Source organism: Nomascus leucogenys, chromosome 6 (genome assembly GCF_006542625.1).
Source record: "Nomascus leucogenys isolate Asia chromosome 6, Asia_NLE_v1, whole genome shotgun sequence".
In the NCBI taxonomy this organism is placed as follows: Eukaryota; Metazoa; Chordata; class Mammalia; order Primates; family Hylobatidae; genus Nomascus; species Nomascus leucogenys.
This window is the reverse complement of record NC_044386.1, coordinates 68,886,911-68,909,797: the sequence shown is the minus strand read 5'-3', so window position 1 is coordinate 68,909,797 and position 22,887 is coordinate 68,886,911. Positions and strand designations below refer to the sequence as shown.

General features: G+C 43.6%; 2 protein-coding genes across 4 annotated transcripts in view; one reads left to right on the top strand and one right to left on the bottom strand.

The window, feature by feature from the left end:
* MTMR10 (myotubularin related protein 10) overlaps positions 1-8,384 on the top strand; it is a 54,719-nt gene extending 46,335 nt beyond the window's left edge. Inside the window, exons 15-16 of one of the 3 annotated variants that reach the window (XM_030814372.1) lie at positions 3,475-3,657; positions 7,613-8,384. In XM_030814372.1, coding sequence (XP_030670232.1) covers positions 3,475-3,657; positions 7,613-7,723 — 294 coding nt within the window. In that variant the 3' untranslated portion in view covers positions 7,724-8,384. The other 2 variants (XM_003280309.4, XM_030814373.1) reach the window with 2 other exon arrangements.
* A 705-nt stretch (positions 8,385-9,089) lies between these two features.
* LOC100596498 (FANCD2 and FANCI associated nuclease 1) overlaps positions 9,090-22,887 on the bottom strand; it is a 33,272-nt gene continuing 19,474 nt past the window's right edge. Inside the window, 6 exon segments of the mRNA XM_030814371.1 lie at positions 9,090-9,447; positions 16,593-16,721; positions 17,351-17,545; positions 18,094-18,197; positions 20,817-20,967; positions 21,465-21,629. Coding sequence (XP_030670231.1) covers positions 9,310-9,447; positions 16,593-16,721; positions 17,351-17,545; positions 18,094-18,197; positions 20,817-20,967; positions 21,465-21,629 — 882 coding nt within the window. The 3' untranslated portion in view covers positions 9,090-9,309.

Sequence of the window (22,887 nt, the reverse complement as noted above, 5' to 3'; positions counted from 1 at the left end):
GGGCCTTCAGGAAGCCTTTCTAGGAAGAGGATTGCCCTCATAGTGAGCTCCAGGGTCTTCAGCCTCAGCCGTAAGGCCCTGGGCTAGGCAGTGTGGCCTGGGGAGCGGGAAACCCGAGTTCTGGTCCTGGTCTGGGAAAAGTGCTAGGCCCATGTTCCACTCAGGCTTCAGCCTGAGAGTCCAGGTTCCTAACCTGTAAAATGGATCTGTCAAACTAACACTTACACCTTTAGTCTCATTGTATGAGGTGAAACATAAAAAAAACTGTGAATCATTATGCAAATTTTCCTAAAGACATATGAATTATTCTGGATTTGTTGGTGTAAAAGACAAAACACACTGGTCAGTTAAGGAGCTGATTTTATTTAGGCTATTGCAGGAGGGAGAACTTAATTAATGGGCATCCCAAAGAAAAGGACAAGGCCTGGGATTTTATAGTCAGAAGACAGGGGAATCAGGAGGGAGGGCAGTCTCAGTCCACAGGAGCCAGTTCTCAGGACACGAAAGGCAGGAGAGATTGTCCAGCATTGCCACTTTTGGGGAACCCAGGGCTCAAAGAAACTCAACACCGTCAGCCTGTCTCTACCAAAAATACAAAAATTAGCCAGACATGGTGGTATGCACCTGTGGTTCCAGCTACTGGGGAGGCTGAGGTGAGAGGATGGCTTAAGCCCAGGAGGCAGAGATTGCAGTGAGCTGAGACTCTGCCACTGCACTCCAGCCTGGGTGATAGAGCCAGAGTCTGTCCCCTGCCCATCCCACCAGGAAAGTTTGACCTTTCCAGATACTGTGCTGAGGACCAGTGATACAGGCTCAGAGGCTCCTGAGGCATGGAACGCTCATTTGTTCCTAAAATACATTCTCTCCCAGTGGCTCGTCTTTATTTTTCGTCACCATAATCATTCTTGGGGCCCCTCTCTGCCTCGAGCCAGGCTTTCCCTCGGCCTTGTTTGCCTCCTTCAGCTCTTCCCCATTCTCTCCCGTCACTACCCCATGCACACACAGACAGTGTGAGCCTGCAAAAGGTGCGTGAGGCGAGGACAAAGACTTTGGGGTCTGGGGACTGGGCAGTGCATGGGTGGGTATCTGCATGGAGGACTCCCGGCCCCCAGACACCACTGCCTCTGCTGCTTGGCTGATGCTGTGTGTGCTGACAGACTTCTCACCAGGAATGAACATTACTGAATTGTATTGCGGGAGCTGTAAAAAAATACTTTCTACAAGTATTTCATCTGCTTTCCCTGTTCATGTTCTAGTGCTCTATTTTTTTAATTTGGCTTTTTCAAAAGCTTTTTATGACAAATACTAACATGAATCCTCCTCTCCCTTCCTCCCTAGCAGGAACTGGTCATTATCTAAGGGTCGTGATTCTTAACCGTTCTCAGCCCCTTCCACACAGGCAAAAAGCCCAAAGCATTTCTTTTTTTTTCCATTCTGAGGCCACCTTAGGTGCTAGTGGCCAGGTAGTGTTTATAGAAAATCTGATCTCTCTTGGAGATAAATATTTTTAATTTTCACCTTTTAAAAAAGAGAACATCTTTTTTTTTAAGACAGGTTGGCTCTGTCACCCAGGCTGGAGTGCAGTGGTACAATATCAGCTCGCTGCAACCTCTGCCTCCTGGGTCTAAGCACTGCTCTTGCCTCAGCCACCTGAGTAGCTAGGACTGCGGGCACACGCCACCACGCGTAGCTAATTTTTGTATTTTTTTGTAGAGTCAGGGTTTCACCATGTTGCCCAGTCTGGTCTTGAACTCCTGGACTTAAGCAATCCGCCCACCTCAGCTTCTCAAAGTACTGGGATTACAGGCGTGAGACACCACACTTGGCCAAGAGGACATTTTCTATATACTTACTGAAGGGCCATTAAAACAGGTTCGGGTTCATATTTTACTAGATTTCAGCTCTTAACAGTGTTTAAAGCAAATGGGTTGTTTTTAATCCATGTACATGATGAAATTTCAAGTAATTAATTTTTTTTTTTTTTGAGACAGAGTCTTGCTCCATCACCCAGGCTGGAGTGCAGTGGCATGATCTCGGCTCACTGCAACCTCCGCCTTCCAGGTTCAGGTGATTCTCCTGCCTCAGCCTTCTGGGTAGCTGGGACTACAGGTGCACGCCACCACGCCCAACTAATTTTTGTATTTTTAGTAGAGACGGGGTTTCACCATATTGGCCAGGCTGGTCTTGAACTCCTGACCTCGTGATCCGCCCGCCTCGGCCTCCCAAAGTGCTGGGATTACTGGCATGAGCCACCACTGCGCCTGGCCAAAACTGTTAAGAGTATGTATATTTGGTGCTTAATGAATTTTTACTTATTTGAGATAGAAAATTTTGTAAAACTTTACAAAATGTCCTGTGCTATTACACAGCTTACCCATTTCTTGATGATTCAAGCCGCCACTGTGGCAGGGAATGCCACCTGGCTGTGATGTAGTCATGGCCTCCTGACTGCTATATTCTTGTCCTAATAACATTCATTGTTTGCCTTTTTAATAACTTCCAAATAAATTCTTGGGGGTTTTTTTTGGTAGAAAATTTGGAGAGTACTGAAAGGTACAGAACAAAGAATCAGACATTTTCCATCATCCAGCGACTCTGTGTCTGGGGTTATTTCCTCCAGGGAACTGTTGTGTATATGCTGCTGTGGTAGCCTGCTGCCGTCAGTCAGCTAAGATGAAAGTCCTTTCTCCACGTTGCTAAATGTGACTGTGCTTCATAGAAATGGTCTGGGCTGCCTTCCAGAGGAGCTCCATGTCTTCCTCACAATGAGGTGGTTGGCTGTCACCCTGTAGCCTTGTGTTGCCTGTTTACTGTGGTGGGAAGCCAGATAACTAGGCTGCACCAGCCCAGAGTCCGGGCTAGAGGTGGACTCCTGTGAAGGGGGGTCTCCTATGTACATGGTCTCCATGGTTTTAGCCACATGCTAGGACCACAGGGGAGTTGATCCCTTCCTTCCTACCCTGACTCTGTGGTCTGTGATTTGAGATCACTGGCTCAGTGAAGTGTAGCTCCCCACTTAGGAAGTAAGTTATAAAATTGGTGGCAGTGATTTCCATCCAAAGATTTTGTTAATCCACTTACCAACAGGTAACTACTTAAATGTACTGACCGTGTGCTCATAAAAGTAAAATACTGTAATTATAGAAATAAATTCAACATGTTTAAGACTTTCTAGTATCATGTTAGTGAAACTTCTCTTAATAACATTCTTATTGCCCAAAGGGCACGGCTTCCTCGCGGTCCTAAGGCAGAGGGCACCTGAATAGCACACTCCTTGTTCATGGGGACTATGGGGCTTCTCTGAGCTCAAAGGCCAGGAGCATCTCCTTTCTTGAAGTGAAAGTGCCACTCTGGTGGGTCTTGAGGGCTGCAGTACAGAACATTTAACCTGTATAATGATGAGGGGCTCATCCGAGAAAAGGCATTCATGAGAAAATCTTTAGTTTTGCAAATATTTATTTATTTATTTTGCAGGAATTTGCTATAAGCAAAAATATCCAATTGGGTGATGAGAAGGGCTTAAAATTCCCCTCTGTTTGGGACTGGTCTCTCCAGTTTACAGCAAAGGATCGCACCCTTTTCCATAACCCCTTCTACATTGGAAAGAGCACACCTTGTATACAGAATGGCTCCGTGAAGTCTTTTAAACGGACAAAGGTAAATCACAGCTAACAAAATGTGATGTTGGCTCACACGTAACCAAACACATCTTTTTCAGAACAGAGAGCGTTAAAAGTAAAGGCACTTCCAAGAGTAACACTGCTAATGCGGGTTTCTGAGGGGTCATTCCCTTTTTAACTCAAATGACTGTATCCCGACTTTCTTCCTGGTGTCTGAGGCCCACAAAGTCTCAGTACCTGAGAGTGGGCAGATTACAGCTCTGAGCCTGCAAGCCCGATTTACTGAAGCTCCATTTATCCACTTCTTGATGATTCAAGCCGCCACTGTGGCAGGGAATGCCACCTGGCTGTGATGTAGTCATGGCCTCCTGACTGCTATATTCTTGTCCTAATAACATTCATTGTTTGCCTTTTTAATAATTTCCAAATATATTCTTGGGATTTTTTTTGGTAGAAAATTTGGAGAGTACTGAAAGGTACAGAACAAAGAATCAGACATTTGGCCTTCTGACTGCCTCCATTCAGTTTGCCATTGTTCTTGATAGAATCGGCCAGGTCTAGGGTTTTTTCTAGCCCGTCTTAGAACTTATCCTTAGGCAAATTAGTGGATAGGAGATACTGTCATCCCCGTCCCCATTCAGGTTGATAGTAACAGCCTAGGTAGAGTCAACACATAAAAAAGTGTAATTCCAGGGGAGGAGGATTAGAATAAGGACACAGAGGAAGGGAGGAAAATGTTCTTTGAGGCTGAAATTCCATTAATTTTTCATAGTATTGAGTTTATATTTGCCATTGCATCCTTACAATTTTTCTAAAAAGGGAATCCCCGGAACATAATAAAATCTCTTCTGTATAGAAAAGCTACAGCTCCACACTAAGAGGAATGCCGTCTGCCTTAAAGAATGGAATCATCAGTGACCAAGAATTACTTCCAAGGAGAAATTCATTGATATTAAAACCAAAGCCAGATCCACCTCAGCAAACCGACAGCCAGAACAGTGATACAGAGCAATATTTTAGAGAATGGTTTTCCAAACCCGTCAACCTGCACGGTGTTATTCTGCCACGTGTCTCTGGAACACACATAAAACTGTGGAAACTGTGCTACTTCCGCTGGGTTCCTGAGGCCCAGATCAGCCTGGGTGGCTCCATCACGGCCTTTCACAAGCTCTCCCTCCTGGCTGATGAAGTCGATGTGCTGAGCAGGATGCTGCGGCAGCAGTGCAGTGGCCCCCTGGAGGCCTGCTATGGGGAGCTCGGCCAGAGCAGGATGTATTTCAACGCCAGCGGCCCTCACGACACCGACACCTTGGGGACACCGGAGTTTCTCTCCTCCTCATTTCCATTTTCTCCTGTAGGGAATCTATGCAGACGAAGCATTTTAGGAACACCATTAAGTAAATTTTTAAGTGGGGCCAAAATATGGTTGTCTACTGAGACATTAGCAAATGAAGACTAAAATAGGGTGTTTTCTGAACATTTTGAGGGAAGCTGTCAACTTTTTTCCTCTGAATTAAAATTGCTAACCTAGGCGTTTGAAGCTTTAATAACTTTATATGTAAGAATAATAGTTGGAATTTGCACTAATATTTAAAAACATGTTGAATCATGCTTCTTTCACACTTATTTTAAGAGAGATGTAAATTTTGTTCCTGTCCTCTTTCTGTCATTACAGGTCTGGCTCTTGTAACTGTGATCAAACTGTTCATGTTCTGTCTGCTACATTTTTGTCTCCATCCATTTTTCCTACCACCTGAAGGCTATCTGATAGTCACATTAGCAACCCCAGGCAGCAGACAACAGGAAAGTTAGGAAATTTGTGTTTCATTATCATTTTTAGGAACATCTGATAAAACCTCCAGCAGGTTTTAGGAAGTATTCATGTATTTTTCTGGTAACTTTCTGTCACCTCTAATTGAACTCACCTGATGAAGGTTCAGTGTTCTGTGGCCAGAATTTATTATTTTAGATCACCTTCTTTGTGACCTTAGATCACTGTGTTTTGAAATCATGAGTTTGCTTTTAACTTCATAGGGCTAACTTTAAAATGATATGCACTGTTAATTTTAAAGCATTTGCTGCAGATAATTAAACTTAGAAGTGCCTTTGACTTTAAGATACAGATATTACAGAAGAAAATATAATTTCACTTTTTAAAATTGGGGTGTGAAAATCCCATTGCATATTTGAAATAGGCTTTTCTTACTAAGCTTCATAGCCAGGAGTCCCCAAAGTCTTGTTCCTCTGAAAGCCACTGGGGAGTGGCCTGTGGGGTGCTGATTCCTCAGGGGAGCATGCTGTAGACAGGAGCGTGCCATCTATGCCAAAACCCGCCCTCAAAAACAAGGCTTGCTGGGAGGCGTTGCTGGGCTTGGCCGTCAGTATTTCCAGTGTGGTAAACTATTGCTGGCACTTCCCCCTGGAAATAGCTAATGAGGTCACGAGTTGGGCACCTGCACAGATGTCCTCCTTCTCTCATAGTTCCTAATGCTTAGGAATAGAATAGAAATAAAAAATGGATTCTCTCAAAACACTGCCATTTGAATGATGAGAGAAGTGCTCCCCCAGCCCCCAACTTCTTGACAGCATAGTTGAGGAGAATGAGCAGACACAGTTGTTTGCTTGATCTGAATCTCAAAGTATTTCCAAACTGTGTGACAAGAGCCTACCCACCACTGTAGAGGTCAAAGCTGAAGCTTCTTACAGCAGTGAAACGGGGCACCGCCTCCCCCACACTCTTCATTCCCTGCTTAAATCATGGATACTTTCAAATTTGACTTTTTCTTAAACTGCCATCCTAAGATACGGAAAATTTTTATAGTACAGTGTCTAGTTAGCTTATTTTTCTAAAACAAGTGTTTTCAAGATAACTGTATTTTACCTTTATATGTACTGAATAGCTGTTTCTATTTGAATTATTTGCCTTTTAAAATTTGATAATGTCTCTGGATATAACAGGACAGGAGTACTTACAAAATATCTTAAGAAATTCACTTTATGAGTAAACCCAAGGTTTTTGCCAACTTGTTGCCTAGAAAATAAGGGCTAGTTTCAGTTTATACAAATAGAATTATTAAACATTTTACAGTCCTTGATTAGAAACCAGACCTAATCTCCTTATAACACCACAGCATATCCTACCATTGACAGTGTAATCACAATTCTCCCTTTTTCATTTAGCTGCTTTTTTATTATTACTAAATGTTTTGGATTGAGCATTTTTCCCTCTGTAATTTTCTTCCCTCAAATTTATTTTAACTCTTGTAGTATTTTATTGTTAATTTACAAGTTTAAAAATATTAGGTACTATTAATAATGGTTAAAAATAGAAAAATGCATATTTTTGTATGATAATCAAATGTAAAATACAGTTTTATTTTTGCTGGACAGTTGTTATATCATGATTATTGTGCCACAGTTTATTGTGCATAATATGAAAAACAACTATGACAGCCTTCAGTCAGGCCAGGGTAAAGCTGCTTACCACCTCTGCCGTCAGAGGGACATGTGGTGACAGCAGTGGTGTGGCTGCACAGAGCGCACTAGAGAGAGCTCAGCACCCCCACTGCCCGCCAGCAGAGCCCGTGCTGAGGGAACGCCGCACAGATGCTGATGCGCTGGGTGAAATTTCTAGTATTGAACATACATAAAGGTGTACAGTGTCTTGCTGTTATTTTATGATGGAAACCGATTTTGAAGCCAAAAATTCTAACTAACTTTATTTAAGGAAAGGATATTAATTTGTACTAACAAACAGAGGGTGAAAGCTGCTCACATCTGTCAACAAAATCTGCTTGCTGCAGTAGTAACCTCAAGTGGTTAAAACTTGATTTCCCGAGAAAACTAAAACCTTTGTGCCTAAAACTGATGACTTGAGTTCAAGTGGGATGAGCAAGAAGATGTGTTATCTTGTTGTTCAACAGTATTGAATGTGAATGAAGGAAATTTTGATGGCTTAATAAAATTCCACAGCGACTGTTTGTTGTTGTCAGTATGAAATCATCTGCTGGAACATGGTGATAGAAGAGGTGAAGGCATCTTCTCCCACCCATACTTCTGTGTCATCCATGGGACGTTTCTGCTTGCCCTCTAAAGCCAGGTAGTGACCAGTAACTTTTTTTAACAGCAAATCGAAAGTGGCTAAAGTTAAGGCCATGTGGATATTGATGGATCATGCCCTAACTGGTCCTTCCATTCAATAAATATAAAAACTGGGGAGTAATATTCCCCCAAGAAGGCTTCAAACAAGTCGAGAGACTGGGATCCCAGTCCCTGACTCCTGGGCCTGCCGCATGGATAAATCACCTTTCTACCACACCCCCTTGCCCAGCCTGAGACCCTCCCACAATGGTGATGAGCAGCCGATTTGACTGTACTGTCAACAGAGAAAATACCCCTGATCTAGGTATTAGGGATGGTCCCAGGGAGAAGGACAATGAAAGACAACTGCCTCTGATAAAGACTCCATTCCTTTCATGATCCAGGCCCAATCAGTAGAACAAGCATTTACATGTTACAAATTAACACAACTTCATGAGACTGTTTTAATTCCTAAAGAAATTGGAATTTCAACTGTTTCAGCCCTTCTTAGATAATCATAAAACAAAGTTTAACAGCTAAATGTGTATAGGGAAGTAAAGAAAAACTTACTTAGATAAATTCGAGAATCTCGGTTTCCCATATAATTAATTACTTGAAGGAAACATTGGTTATGCTACTTTTTACATTTTTTTTTTTTTTTTTTTTTTTTTTTTTTTTTTTTTTTTTTTTGAGACGGAGTCTCACTCTGTCTCACAGGCTGGAGTGCAGTGGCGCAATCTTGGCTCACTGCAAGCTCTGCCTCCAGGGTTCATGCCATTCTCTTGCCTCGGCCTCCTAAGTAGCTGGGACTACAGGCGTGTGCCACCACGCCCAGCTAATTTTTTGTATTTTTAGTAGAGATGGGTTTCACCATGTTGACCACGATGGGTTCGATCTCTTGACCTCATGATGCACCTGCCTTGCTCAGCCTCCCAAAGTGCTGGGATTACAGGCATGAGCCACCGTGCCCGGCCGCTACTTTTTTATAAAAAAAACCTAAAGGTTAATCATCACTTGTTTTTGAGCTTTCCAGCTTTTTGCACATCGAATCATAGATGCATCCAGCTCCAATAATGGTCAACAAGGTTTTTCTCTTTTAAAAAAGTTCATTACCAGCCAGGCACAGAGGCTCATGCCTGTAATCCCAGCACTTTGGGAGGCCAAGGCAAGTAGATCAGTTGAGGTCAGAAGTTCCAGACCAACCTGGCCAACCAACATGGTGAAACCCTGTCTCTCTCTACTAAAAATACAAAATTTAGCCAGGCGTGGTGGTGCACACCTGTAGTCCCAGCTACTGGGGAGCCTGAGGCAGGAGAATCACTTGAACCTAGCAGGCGGAGGTAGCAGTGAGCCGAGATCACACCACTGCACTGCAGCCTGGGTGACAGAGCGAGACTGTCTCAAAAAAAAAAAAAAAAGGTTATTACCCACTGTGTGGAATCAATGAATGTATTCAAGCAAACACTGTTTTCTGATATGCAGACATTGTACAATGACAAGTCAAACTATCAGGTTTATAATGCACGATAACAAAATTAAATAAAACATGTTTTATACTCTTGAAAATCTTACATTAATGTATGACCAAATATCCCCAATTCCATAGCTTTTAGCTAAGGCTTTGGCTTTTAGCTCCAACTGCAACCACATGGCAGACTTCTACTTCAGCCCCCAGCTTCTGCAGTTCCGCCAGCCAGATCATCTGCTTATGTGAAAGACGATCATTGGGGCCTTTAACTTCCACCAGCTGGAAGAGAAATTTTTAAAAGTTATTAGTATCTTATTGAATGAAAAGCCATTCAAATAAGTTGTTGTAGTTGTCACTGACAACTATTTAAATGGCTCTTCTGTATTTGTAAGTATAACACAAATATATGGATGGTCCTTCACTTACAATGGTTCACCTTAGGATTTTTTGACTTGAAAATGGTGCAAAAGTGATACACATTCAAAAGAAACCATACTCTGAGTGTTGATCTTTTCCCAGTATGATACTCCATGCTGGGCAGCAGCAGTGAGCCACAGCTCCCAGTCAGCCACACGATCATGAGGGTAACCAGTACTCTGCGGTGTGCAGTGAACTAGATGATTCTGCCCAACTGTAGGCTAATGCACACATTCTGAGCACATTTAAGGTAGGCTAAGCTAAGCTTTGAGGTTTGGTGGGATAAATATGTTAAATGCATTTTCAACTTACAATATTTTCAGTTGATGTGTAGGATTTATCAGGGCATAAGTCCATCATAAGTTGAGGAGCGTCTGTATGTAGCTAAGAAATTTATTCAGAAATTTTTCTATTCTGTAGAAACTAGACAGTTCTTCACAGAGGATAAGTAAACTGATTCTTAGTATAGCAAATGAAAAATTGTTTTAAAGCATGCACTGGATTTTACTTCCCTGCTTAAAACCCTCCGATTACTCTGTTACATTTTCAATTAAATCTAACCTTCTTGCCATGACCAGTCTCTTCCCTACCCCAAGGCCCTCACTTCCACTTGCTACTTGCTGTTTCCACTGCCTGGGACATTTCTCCCTGTTCCTGACATGCCTGACTTCTTACCTTTCAATGCTCAGCTTAAACTCATCTGGAGAGGTCACAGCTCTAAGTATATCCTCCCTATGCACTTCTTTCATGGCATTCATAAGATAAAAATATATACTACATGTCATCATGAAGGCAAGAATTGTGTGTTTTATTCACTACACATCACTAGACTTGAAGACAGCAATAAAAACTATTCTAGGTAAAGTATAGAAAAAATTGTTTAAATACAGCATTCAGCAGCCTAACAGACATTTAATTAGAGTCCCCAAAGGAACGAGAAAATAAAATAATTGAAGAAAAAATGGTCAAAAATTTTCCAAATTTGATGAAAACAATAAACCCAAAGATTCAAGAAAATCAATGAATCCCAGGCACACAAATGTAACAGTACCCTAGGAAATATAACTGTATAATCGGGATATAGTCAAAGCAGCCAGAATTTTTAAAACCAGAGGAAAAAAAAGATTCTTTGATTGGAAACCATGCTAGTTAGAAGACAGTAGACTAATATTTTTAAAGTATTGAAAAATAACTGTCAACATAGAATTTGTTGACCAGAGAAAATATCTTTCAAAAAGAAAGGTGAAATAAAGGCTAAGACATAACAAAACCTAAATATAGTCATCCTTCAGTATCCATGGGGGACTAGTTCAAGGACCCCCTCTGTTACCAAAATCCATGGATGCTCGAGTCCCTGATACAAAATGGCATCGCATTTGCATATTCTATGCACATCTTCTCATATACTTTAAATCATCTCTACTTATAATACCTAACACAATGTAAATGCTATGAAAATAGTTGTTATGCTGTATTTTTATTTGATTTATCGTTGTAGTTACTTTTTATTTTTTATTTTTTCCAAATATTTTCAGTCCATGGTTGCATCTACAGAAGCAGAAACCATGGATACAGAGGGCTAACTACTGTAATTCATTACTAGCAGAACTTCCAGACATGGAAATTTTTTTTTTTTTTTTTTTTTTTGAGACAAGTTCTCACTCTGTTGCCCAGGCTGGTATACAGTGGTATGATCTCAGCACACTGCAGCCTTGACCTCCCAGGCTCAAGCAGTTCTCTCACCTCAGCCTCCCAAGCAGCTGGGACTACAAGTGCACACCACCACACCCAGCTAATTTGTTTATCGTTTTGTACAGATGATGTCTCACTGTGTTGCCCAAGCTGGTCTCCAACTCCTGAGCCCAAGCAATCTGCCCACCTCAGCCTCCCAAAGTGCTGGAATTAAAGGCGTGAAAGGAAATTCTTCAAGCAGGAGAATGAGACCACACAGAAATCTGGATCTATACAAAAGAATAGCAAGCACTGGAAATGCTATCTACATGAGTAAATATAGACTCTTATTAATCAACTGTAGAAAGCAAAAATAGTATGTTATAGAACGTATAACACATAGAAGTAAAATATATGAAAACACCACAAAGGCTGGAAGGGAAGATATATATTATTGAAAGGTTCTTTTTACAGTAAACATTAAAGTGTGTATCACTTGAAGGTGGATAAGTTTAAGATATGTAATATACTAATGCAACCACTTAAACACAATGAACAGTTACAGCTAACAAGCCAGCAAAGCTATAAAATGCAATCTTTAAAAATAAGGCAGGGCCAGGCACTGTGGCTCATGCCTGCAATCCCAACACTAAGAGACCACGGCAGGTGAACTGCTTGAGCCCAGGGGTTTGAGATCAGCCTGGGCAACATGGTGGAACCCCATCTCTAAAAAATACAAAAACCACAAAAATTAGCCAGGCGTGGTGGCATGCACCTGTGGTTCCAGCTACTCAGGAAAAAGATAAGGAACAAAAAAGTTCTGAGACAAAGAGGAAATAAGTATCAGGATTTAAAGCTAAGGATATCAATAATCAAATTAAATGTAAATGTTCCAAACACCCCATTAAAAGACAGAGGTTAAGTTGCATTCAAAAGTAAGACCCAATTATAGATGCCTACGGGAAATCCACATTAAAAATAAGATAAAATAGGTCAAAAGTAAAAGAATGGAAAAATGTATCATGTTAACATTAAAAAAAAGAAGGCTGAAGTGGCTACATGTTAATAATATTGGACAAAGTTGATTTCAGAGCAAAGATTACCAGGAGTAAAGGGGGGTCACTGCATAATGATAAAAGGGTAGACTCATGAAGAGGACATGACAGTCCTAAAAGTTTATGTGTCTTATAACAGACCTTCAAAATACATGAAGCAAATATTGATAGAAACGCAAGAAGAAATATACAAATCGGCTGGGCACGGTATACTCTTAGCACTTTGGGAGGCCAACGTGGAGCCCAGGAGTTTGAGACCAGCCTGGGCAACATGGTGGAACCCCATCTCTACAAAAAATTAAAAAAATTAGTTGGGCATGATGGTGCATGCCTATAGTTCCGGCTACTCAACAGGCTGAGGCAGAAGAATTGCTTGAGCCTGGGAGATCAAGGCTGCAGTGATCCAGGATCGCACTGCCACTACGCTCCAGCCTAGGTGACAGTGAGACTCTGTCTCAAAAAAAAAAAAAGAAATACCACAGTTCTAATCAGAGATATCAATATTCTCTCAATAATTTATAGAAGAAGTAAATAAATCGGTAAGGACATAGACAACACTATCAACCAACTTGACCTAATTGACATTTAAAAATACTGCCCACAACAAATGCTGAACACACATTCTTTTCAAGTACAAACAGAATATTCACCAGGGAAAACCATATTCTGGACCATAAAACAAGTCTCAACAAATTTAATGGGATTCAAGTCATACAAAGTATGTCCTCTGAATACAATGGAGTTAAATTACAAATCAACAGCAGAAAGATACCTGAAAATCTCGCGAGTGTTTGGAAATGTAAATGACTCACTTCTAAATAAGCAAAGGATCAAAGAAGAGTCAAAAGGGAAATCAGAAAGTATTGTGAACTGAATGAAAATGAAAACAATTACTAAATTTGTGAGGTTCAGATAAAGCAGCACTGAGAACGAAATTTGGAGCACTACCTAACTCTATTAGAAAAGAAGTTCTCAAAGCAATCACCATAGCTTCCACCTTAAGAAACTAGGAAATAAAAAAACAAATGAAACCAAAAGCTGATTCTTTGAGAAAATCAGTAAATTGATAAACCTCCTGCCAGACTCATCAGGGAAAAAAGAGAAAAGACACAAATTACCAGTATCAAGAATAAGAGCATGACAGAGATAAAGATTCTACAGATATTAAAATACAGTAAGAAACAAATACACGGCCACGTACAGTGGCTCACACCTGTAATCCCAGCACTTTGGGAGGCCAAGGTGGGCAGATCACCTGAAGCCAGGAGTTCATGACCAGCCTGGCCAACATGGCAAAACCTCATCTCTACTAAAAAAAAAAAAAAAAAAAAAAAAAAAAAATCATCCAGGCATGGTGGTGCACAGCTGTAATCCCAGCTACTAAGGAGGCTGAGGCACGAGAATCACTTGAACCCAGGAGGTGGAAGTTGCAGTGAGCTAACTCGCGCTACTGCACTCCAGTCTGGGCGACAGAGTGAGACTCCATCTCAAAAAAAAAAGAAACAAATATAAACAACTTTAAGACAATACTTAAATGAAATGGACAAATTCCTTGAAAGACACAAACTACCAAAGCGCAATCAAGAAGAAACAGATAATATGAATGGCCTTATGTTGTTTAAAAATAAATTTAATTTATAGCTTTAAATTTTCCTCCCCCCAAAATCTCCAGGCCCATACTGCTTCACTGGGGAGTTCTATCAAATGTTTAGGGAATGATACTAATTCTACACCAACTATTCCATCCCACTCTGATGCCAGTATGACTCTGAAACCAAAACCCAACAAAGAGATAATAAGAAAATTACAGCTCAGTATCCTTCATGAACATATATGCAAAAATTCTTAATATTTTACAAGATCAACTCCCAACATTATATAAAAAGGATAATACATCATGACCAAGTGAGGTGTATCGGAGAAATGCAAGGTAGGTTTAAGATTCAAAAACCAGTGTAAATCACATGATTAATAAGCGTACTCAAGAGAAAAATCGCATAATAATGTCAATAGATTTTTTTAGAAGTATTTGACAGAATCCCACATCAATGCCTGATAAAAACTCTCAGAAAACTTGGATGTAAAGGGAAGTTCCTTAATATAATAAAAGATATCCGCGAAACATCTGCATCTAACATGATACTCAATAATGGAAGACTTAAGTACTTTCCCCCAAGATTGGGAACAAGGCATGGACGTCCAGTCTCACCATTTACAGCCTATGCTTTCCTGGAGGTTCTAGCCAGTGCAGCAATCAGGCCAGAAAAAGAAAAGAAAAAGGAACTAAGACTGGAAAGGAAGAAGTAAAATTATCTTTTTTAGCAGACAGTCTGATTGTCAATGTAGAAAATCCAAGGAAATATACAAAAAAAGCTCCAAGAACTAATAAGTATGCATACCAAGTTTGCAGCATATAAGATCGATATACATAATCAACTGTATTTCTACACAGAGCAGCAAACAACTGGAAATTGAAACTTTTAAAAACAATACTGTTTAAATAGCATTAAAAATATGAAGTACTTAGGGATCAATCTGACAAAAGATATGCAAGACCTCTACACTGAAAACCAAAAACATTGCAAAAAGAATAAGGAAAATCTAGGTAAATGGGGATATATACCATGTTTGCTGATCAAAATGATGCTGTTAAGATACCAGTTCCTCTCAGATTGGTCTACAGATTCAAAGGAATTCCAATTAAAATCTCAGCTGCCTTTTTTTTTTTTTTTGAGATGGTGTCTCGCTCTATCACCCAGGCTGGAGTGCAGTGGCGCAATCTCGGCTCACTGCAACCTCCGCCTCCTGAGTTCAAGCGATTCTCCTGCCTCAGCCTCCCGAGTAGCTGGGACTACAGGCACGTGCCACCACACCCGGCTAATTTTTTGTATTTTTTAGTAGAGACGGGGTTTCACCGTGTTAGCCAGGATGGTCTCAATCTCCTGACCTCATGATCCGCCTGCCTCCGTGTCCCGAAGTGCTGGGATTACAGGCGTGAGCCACTGCACCCGGCCTCAGCTGGCTTTTTTTTTTTTCTTGAAAACTTAAAATTTGATGTTATAATTCAAATAAAAATGCAAAAGAGCCAAAACAACTTTGAAAAACAAGTCATTAGAGGACTTACACTACCTGACTCCGAGATTTATCTAATGCTACAATAATCAAGAAATACAGACAAACAGATCAATGGAACCAAAGAGTGTCCAGAAACAGACCCACATATATATGGGTTACTGATTTTTGACAAAGATACCGAGGGAATTCAGTGGAATTCATGGTCTTTTTGACACATGGAGCTGGAACAAGTGGATATCCACACACCACAAATGAACTCCAGTCCATGCCCCACACTGTATACAAATGGCGTCTCAAATGATCATAAAACTAAATGTAAAACCTAAAACTATAACACTTCTAGAAGAAAACTAAGGAGAAATCTTTGTGACCTTGGATTAGGCAAGTATTTCTGACATGTGACACCAAAAGCATGATCCACTAGAGAACAAATAAGTTGGATTTTGTCAAACTTTGAAACCTCTGCTCTTCAAAAGACACTATTAAGAAAATGAAAAGACAAGCCATAGACTGGGATGAAATGTCACTGATAAAGGACTTGTATCCAGGATATATAATTTTTTAATCTCAAAACTCAATAATGAGAAAACAAATCACCAGTGATGGGCAGCCGGGCTGGGCTAGTGGACAGCATTCAAGGAAGTGTTCACTCCCTGAGCTTTTTAAAAAAATTTTTGTGGGTACATAGTAGGTGTATATATTTATGAAGTACATGAGATGTTTTGATACAGGCATGCAATGTGAACTAAGCACATGAAGGGGAATGGGGTATCTGTCCCCTCAAGCATTTATCCTTTGAGTTACAAACCATTATACTCTTAAGTCATTTTAAAATGTACAATTATCGGTAAGCTTCTAAAATAGCTCCTGGTGTCCACACCCTGTGTGACCCCCTCCCTTTGAGTGTCAGCTGGACTAGAGACTCGTTCCTAACCACAGAATACAGCAGGAGTGATGGAACATCACTTCCACATCAAGTCATAAGAGATGGAGCTCTGTCTTGCTCACACCCTGGGGCTCCTCTCACCTGCCTGCTCTGATGAAGCCAGTCGCAGGAGAGAGGCCCACAGGAACCCAGGCCCTCGGCCCAAAAGCTCTCAAGGAATTCAATCTTGCCAACAGCCACTCAAGAAATGCCTATTTGTGGCCTCTGATTCTGTTGCTAATAAGGTTACCAACAGGACTTTCCATTCTGGCTCAACTGACCTTAAAGCGATGGCTCTGGGAGTTCCACACCACCAGGTCGGGGAGGCCCCCTCGACAGTGTCGAAAGTCAGCAGCCAGGCGCCTGCACACACCACTGAGCACAGGGCCCCCCAGGCAGGAGACAAGATCCTGAACACAAAACACGGGACAGTTAGCCACTTCCCTCGTGACAGAGAACGGAAATAGGCTCCAGGGATCACGACACGGAGAAATGCTCAGTGTGTATGTAATTCAGTGCATGTGGATCCCAGGCCCACCGTGCGCTGTTCTGCTGCTTTTACTGGAGCTGCAGAGCCATGGCTGGAATCCCACTGGCAAGTGGTGGGAGACTGGTCCTCCTCTGGTCAGCTTCCAGGCTTCTGCCAGTGTGGCCATGCTGGGGAGCACTGAGGAAGAGGGATGTGGAGGATGCACTCAGGAACGCGACAGCACGGTCTCACAGAGGGCGGCAGTTGAAGGAACACAGAAGGTATCCTCCCTGCCTCAGCCACAGGGCAAGCAAAAGAAAGCTGTCAACTCAGGGGTGGCAAAGGCACAGCTGGGGCTTTTCTAACACCCTAGTATGTTTCCATCACTAACAGTGGCATTGGGGCCAGGGGGATAGGGTATTCTCATATATATATATATATATATATATATATGCACACACACATATATATATATACACGTGTGTGTGTATTTTGATAAAGTTGCTGAAAAGACAGCACTGGGGTGGCGTTACTTTCTGAGCAAATCCTGCCATGCGGGTGAACCATTACCTGAGCTTGCTGAAGAGACGTGAAGCGATCCCAGCTGACAAGGGAAGCCACTCTGCCTTCCTGCTCCTGCCACGTGGCTGCCACCCAGGCCCGCAGGCTGTCTGCGGGGGCATCATGAATCAGCTGCAGCCTGGCCTCGAGGGCTGGGCGTCTGCTTGTGAAGAAGCTGTCTGTGCACAAGTCCAGGGGGAATGCCTGTGTCACAGGGAAAGCAAGCTGTCACACTGTGCCTGCAGAGAGCTGTGTTCACCAGAGGACTAGTCAGTACATACAAAACTTGGAAACCAGCCAACCGATACATTCTTTCTCTCAAAAGATAAGTAAAAGTTAATTGATATAAAAGCAATTTATTAAACTTGTTTTTTAGAGTAATAATTTGCAAAAACAGCTTTTCGCTTAGCTGGGTGGACCTCTGAACAGGCAGATGTGCCCATGTCTGTGAGCTCCTTGGCACAGTGCCTATGACACAGCAGGTGCTCAGGAGGGCTGATGCTGACGGTACTATATATGAAAGGTCTAAATGTAAGGTGGAGGCTACATTAAAGTTTAAAACTTCACATACTTACATCTTAAATTCTATTAATCAGATTTTTAAAATAAGTTATCACCCTTGACCTGTGGATGACCCAAAGGACCGTTAACAGAGGTGGTTTCTGCTGGCTGTGGACACACGGTGCCCAGGTGGGCGTGAGCCATGGATGTGTGCAGAAGGACCTACTCGTGGGGCAGGGGCACTGGAGTACCTGACAGGCATTTCTGAAGACATCCGGAATCCCATCCATGAAGATGATGTCCCACAGGAGGAGGCCATACAGGGTGCTGAAGGTGGACCCTTCGCCATGAATCCCTAAGACAAGGTCACACACACACACACACACACAAAATCTGTTTTATCTGTTTCTTCCAAAACACCACCATAACCTACTGCACACTCAATTTCAAGAAAATAATAGAAATATTTTAGATTCAGAAGCAAATGCTGTTTTCGTGCCATTCCCAGTTTATTTTATACAGTATGTTGTTTATATACAGAGCCTTAAGGGCAAAAATCTTAGTAATCATAGAAAAATTCAAATGAACATTTCAAAGCCACAAAGCAGTGTTCTCCAACTTTAGTGAATAACCTAAGAAACATGTTTAAAGGAAAAATAGGCAGATACCCTCCTCACGCTCCCAAGGCTGGGACTTAGCAGGGCTGGGCTGGCACAGAATCCCCATGCAGGCCCTGATGCAGGAGGTCCTTGGGCCACCCCTGAAGAAATGCTTCCCTAAGGGGACCTCCTGGAGGCCGGCAGCAGCCACCTCCGTTCTTGGCCTCAGCAGGTGCTGCTCTGATGCACCTCATCCCCCTGGGTACTACACTGTCCTAGCCCAGTGCTTCCAATAGTCAAGGCTTTTACAGAGACCTCTGGCCTTAAAGACCACCCACTTCAGTGCCCCTCCTCACGTCACACAAATGTTTTACTGATTGGGAGATGACCTGAGAGACAGAAGTGAGGTGCTGAGGTCACAGAGTCAGAGGCAGGGTCTGGTGTGGGATGAGGGGGTCAGCCTTGGCACAACACACAGACCTGTGTCCCCGAGCAAGCCCCAGATCATCCAGCTGCCCTCCAAGTCCGTACTTCTCTGCACATCAGCACACCCAACAGGGGAGGAGGCCGCATGGATGCCTCTCCCCACAAGACCACTGGCCAGAGGAGGTGCTGACCACCAGACCCCCATCCTGACATGCCAGTACTGGCAGCAAAGCCCCTCTGGCTGGTCCCACCTGACATGTACAGGCCCCAACCCATCTGCACAGGACCACAGTGAGTGGGGTCAGGGGTGCTGTGAGAGCAGAGAGCAGGCAGCCACAGCCCGTCATGCCTGCCTGGGTCACCTCTGTCCTGCACTTCTGAGGCTGTGCTGCTCTCTGTCCTGTCTTCCTGTCAGTTCTAGCCCCTCATCCCTGCAGCCCATCTCAGGGATTCAAAAGGACAGCAGTTCACTCAGGACTCCTGGCTGTTGCCAAGTCTTCCCGGAGGACTTTTCTTCCTAGAACACTTCATGCTCTTTCCCAGCCAGGAGTGGAGCTAGGACCTGATTTCCAGGCAGCCTTCCGTCCTGGTGAATACACTGATGATCAGGCAGGAATATAAAGGCCAGATCATTTCTGAACTCCTTTTTTTGTTTGTTTGTTTTGTTTTGAGACAGGGTCTCACTCTGTCACCCAGACTGGAGTGCAGTGGCACAGTCTTGGCTCACTGCAGCCTTGACCTCCTGAGGTCAAGAGATCCTCCCACCTCCATCTTCAGAGTTCAAGTGATCCTCCTGCCTCAGCCTCCCCAAGTGCTGGGATTACAAGTGTAAGCTACCGTGCCTGGTTTGTTCCTTAACTCCTAAGTGGTCCATGCTGTGCGTTTGTGTTATAAGTGAAATCATTTTTGGTGCAGTCCTTCTGAGTAATTCAGAAATCACCTCCCAGAAGAGGTTGAGATTGCTCTGACACAAAATTCCCTGTGGCATAAAGCCTGGCAGCCAGAGTTCAGCCCAGTTTCACGGCATCGATTTTAATCAGGGAAAAATAGTTTCTACTCTGGGAAAGGAATCATGTGTTTTTCAGGCTCATGGCTCAACTGAAAGCATTTCAGCGCTCCCACGTCCCAGCCTGCTTCCTCCTCCAGCGAGTGTCCAGTTTCCACGTCTCTTGGGGCCTTGAATGTGCATTCTATTCTTCTATTTCTAACCATTTCAGGCCTAGTGTCTCTCTCTGTCTTCACTGGCATTTGCACGTCTTCCCCAATAGCATCACCCTTCCCTGTAAGTAATAAAGATATTATGTAGATGAGTCTCAACACTCATCAGAAAGAACCTGGACTTTGTAAGCTCCTATCTTGTAGTTGTCTTTCTATAGTACTTGCTCATCTTCCGAACACTCAGGGAATACTGAAATCATGTCCTGATTTTCACACATTTGAAAATATCAGTGTTTTTAACACTGGTAACCCTACAGCCCGGGCACAGGAAGAGTCCTGCCAGACGCGAGGGCGGAAGGCTCAGTGGCTGTTCCCAAAAGCGACTAGCGTGGGCCGCAGGGCCCCTGAGAGGATATCCAGGGCCAGCTTCTAAAATCCCAGGGAAGGGGCAGGAGAGAACAGAAGGAAAACTGAATGGAACAGGGTGGGCCGTGGGGTTGAACACACTGTCCCCCTAACTTCTGTACAAAAGCTTGTGCAGTATCTTCCATAACAAGAAGTTTTTATAAAAGAAAAAAGATCAGAGCCAGGCCCTGTAGAACAACTACCCCTGACCTACTCCTTATCACTGATAAGGGGAAGAACGAGAAGAAGACATCCACCAGCCCACAGCATCTTCCACTGTGAGCAGAGGACAGAGAGAGGACAGCAGCCCACTGCTGACAGCCCATCCAGCGCTGCTGCTCGTCCACCTGGGGCTGGGTGCCACGAGAGAAAGCCTGCTCAGTTACCCTGGTCAAAGCCGCTGCGTCTGTAATGGGCCAGTGCCAGCTCCTCCACAGAGCACAGGACCGTGGTGGGGTCAGCGGCCTCCCCGGCCTCCATCACAAACACAGACTTGCACATCCCACGCTGCGGGCACAGCCTGCCTGTGATGGTCACCTGAAACAGTAGCAGAATAACATCTGTTAGCCTCAGGTCAGCAAAAGTCCCTGAAAACCTGCCTGTAGCGTCGTGAGGATTGACCTCCCTTACCACAAAGCCAGTCACTTAGCAGAGCACACAGCGTGGGGCTCACACACGCACACCTGCGGGGATGTGACAGCTCGCTGGTCCGGCCCTGGGAGAGCCTCAACCACCAGAACTGCTCTACAGGTCCCCAGCGAGTAAATGAAACTGGGGCAGATGCTGAGAGTCCCCATTCAGGAGATCTGTCACTCAATCCAGGGTGTGACCACACCAAGCAGCCCAGTCTCCTCAGGGAGGAGGGCGTTAGGGGGAGACTGGGAGCAATGGCCACACAGCCGTCCAAAACGAGTTTTAGATTATTCCAAGTCTAAAAGAAAACACACACTCAAAACAGCTCTTAGGATGCTTCTGGTCCAAAAAAACCAGGTACACACGCCTAAGTCCAAAGCACCCACAGGCTCTTTCCTCACGTGTTTCACATCTTGCACAGCCATTTCTGGGAGCTGCTGGAGAAGGTGCTTGAACTTTTTACAGCTTGGAGACTCTCGCAGGCGCATGGCTCGCTGATACAGTGAAAGGCGGTGTCCTGTTCTGACTTCCGGATCCGCCAGCCCCTCTGTGATGCACTTGATAGTCTGGCAGAGAGTATGGTCACACATCAGGCTCCTAAAACACCCCATGGCAGCTTCCATGCATTTAGTTTGACAGAAAAGCCCACTGTTTATTATTGAATTTTGCTGATTAGCAAATGAGCAAACAGCACTTCTAGAGATTTAGGCTGTTTCCTTAGATCTTATTCTGAGGCTTTCAATGCATCCGGCAACCAGAGCCTTCACAGTCAACGTGCTGGAGCATGACTGGGCTGTAATCCAGGTGGAGAGCAGATCCCAGCAGCTGCCCCTCACAAAGGCTGTGAACTTCAGGGATGCCTGACGTTACAGGAAAACTTGGCTCAGTGGTTCTCAGGACATCACCTAGGCAGCTTTGTAGGAGAACATGTGTCCCACCCGGAATCCACACAATGAGAACCTCCAGAGCAGGAGCCCAGGTGTGGGGGGGGGGGGCCACATCAAAGCTGCAGGTGAATCTCATATGCAGTCAGGAACCATGGAGCTGCTTCAGATTCCTTATTTACAGGGACAGGAGCCAAAGGTTTGGAGGAGTTACAAGTATTTCCCAAGGCGATTCAGAGTCAGACAAATAAACACAGAAAGCCACAAGGAGATACCACTTCACACTAGGATGGCTATAATCAGAAACATGGAAAATAAGCGTTGACAAGGAGGTAGAGAACCCAGAACCCTCCCTCATTGCTGGTGGGAATGTGACACTGGTGTGAACACTGTGAAAAACAGTTCAGCCACTCCTCAAAAAGCTCAACACAGAATCACCACAGGACCCAGCAGTTCCACTCTCAGGTATTCCCAAAAGAATTGAAACCAGGGACTGAAACAGAGGTTCATGCAGCGTTCTTCAAAATGGCCGAAAAGGTGCAAGGAACCCAATGTCCCTCAACAGATGAGTGGCTAGGAAAATGTGGTATCAGATGCTACAGTGGAAGTGTGTTCAGCCTGGAGAAGGAACGGAGTCCTGACACGTGCCACGCTGTGGGTGAAGCTCAGAAACATGATGCTGAGCAAAATACGCCAGACATAAAACCACAAATATCGTAGGATTCCACTTCAATGAAATGAAAGAAATGAACAGGCACATTTACAGACACAAAAAGTAGATGAGACGTCATCGCCAGGACTGGGGGAAGGGAAAGTGGGGCGTAGTTGCCTAACAGCTGCAGTGTTTCTGTTTGGAGTGGTAAGTGGAGAGGCAATGGTCACACAACATTATGAGTACCATGAATGCCACTGAACTGTACACCTAAAAATGGCTAAAATG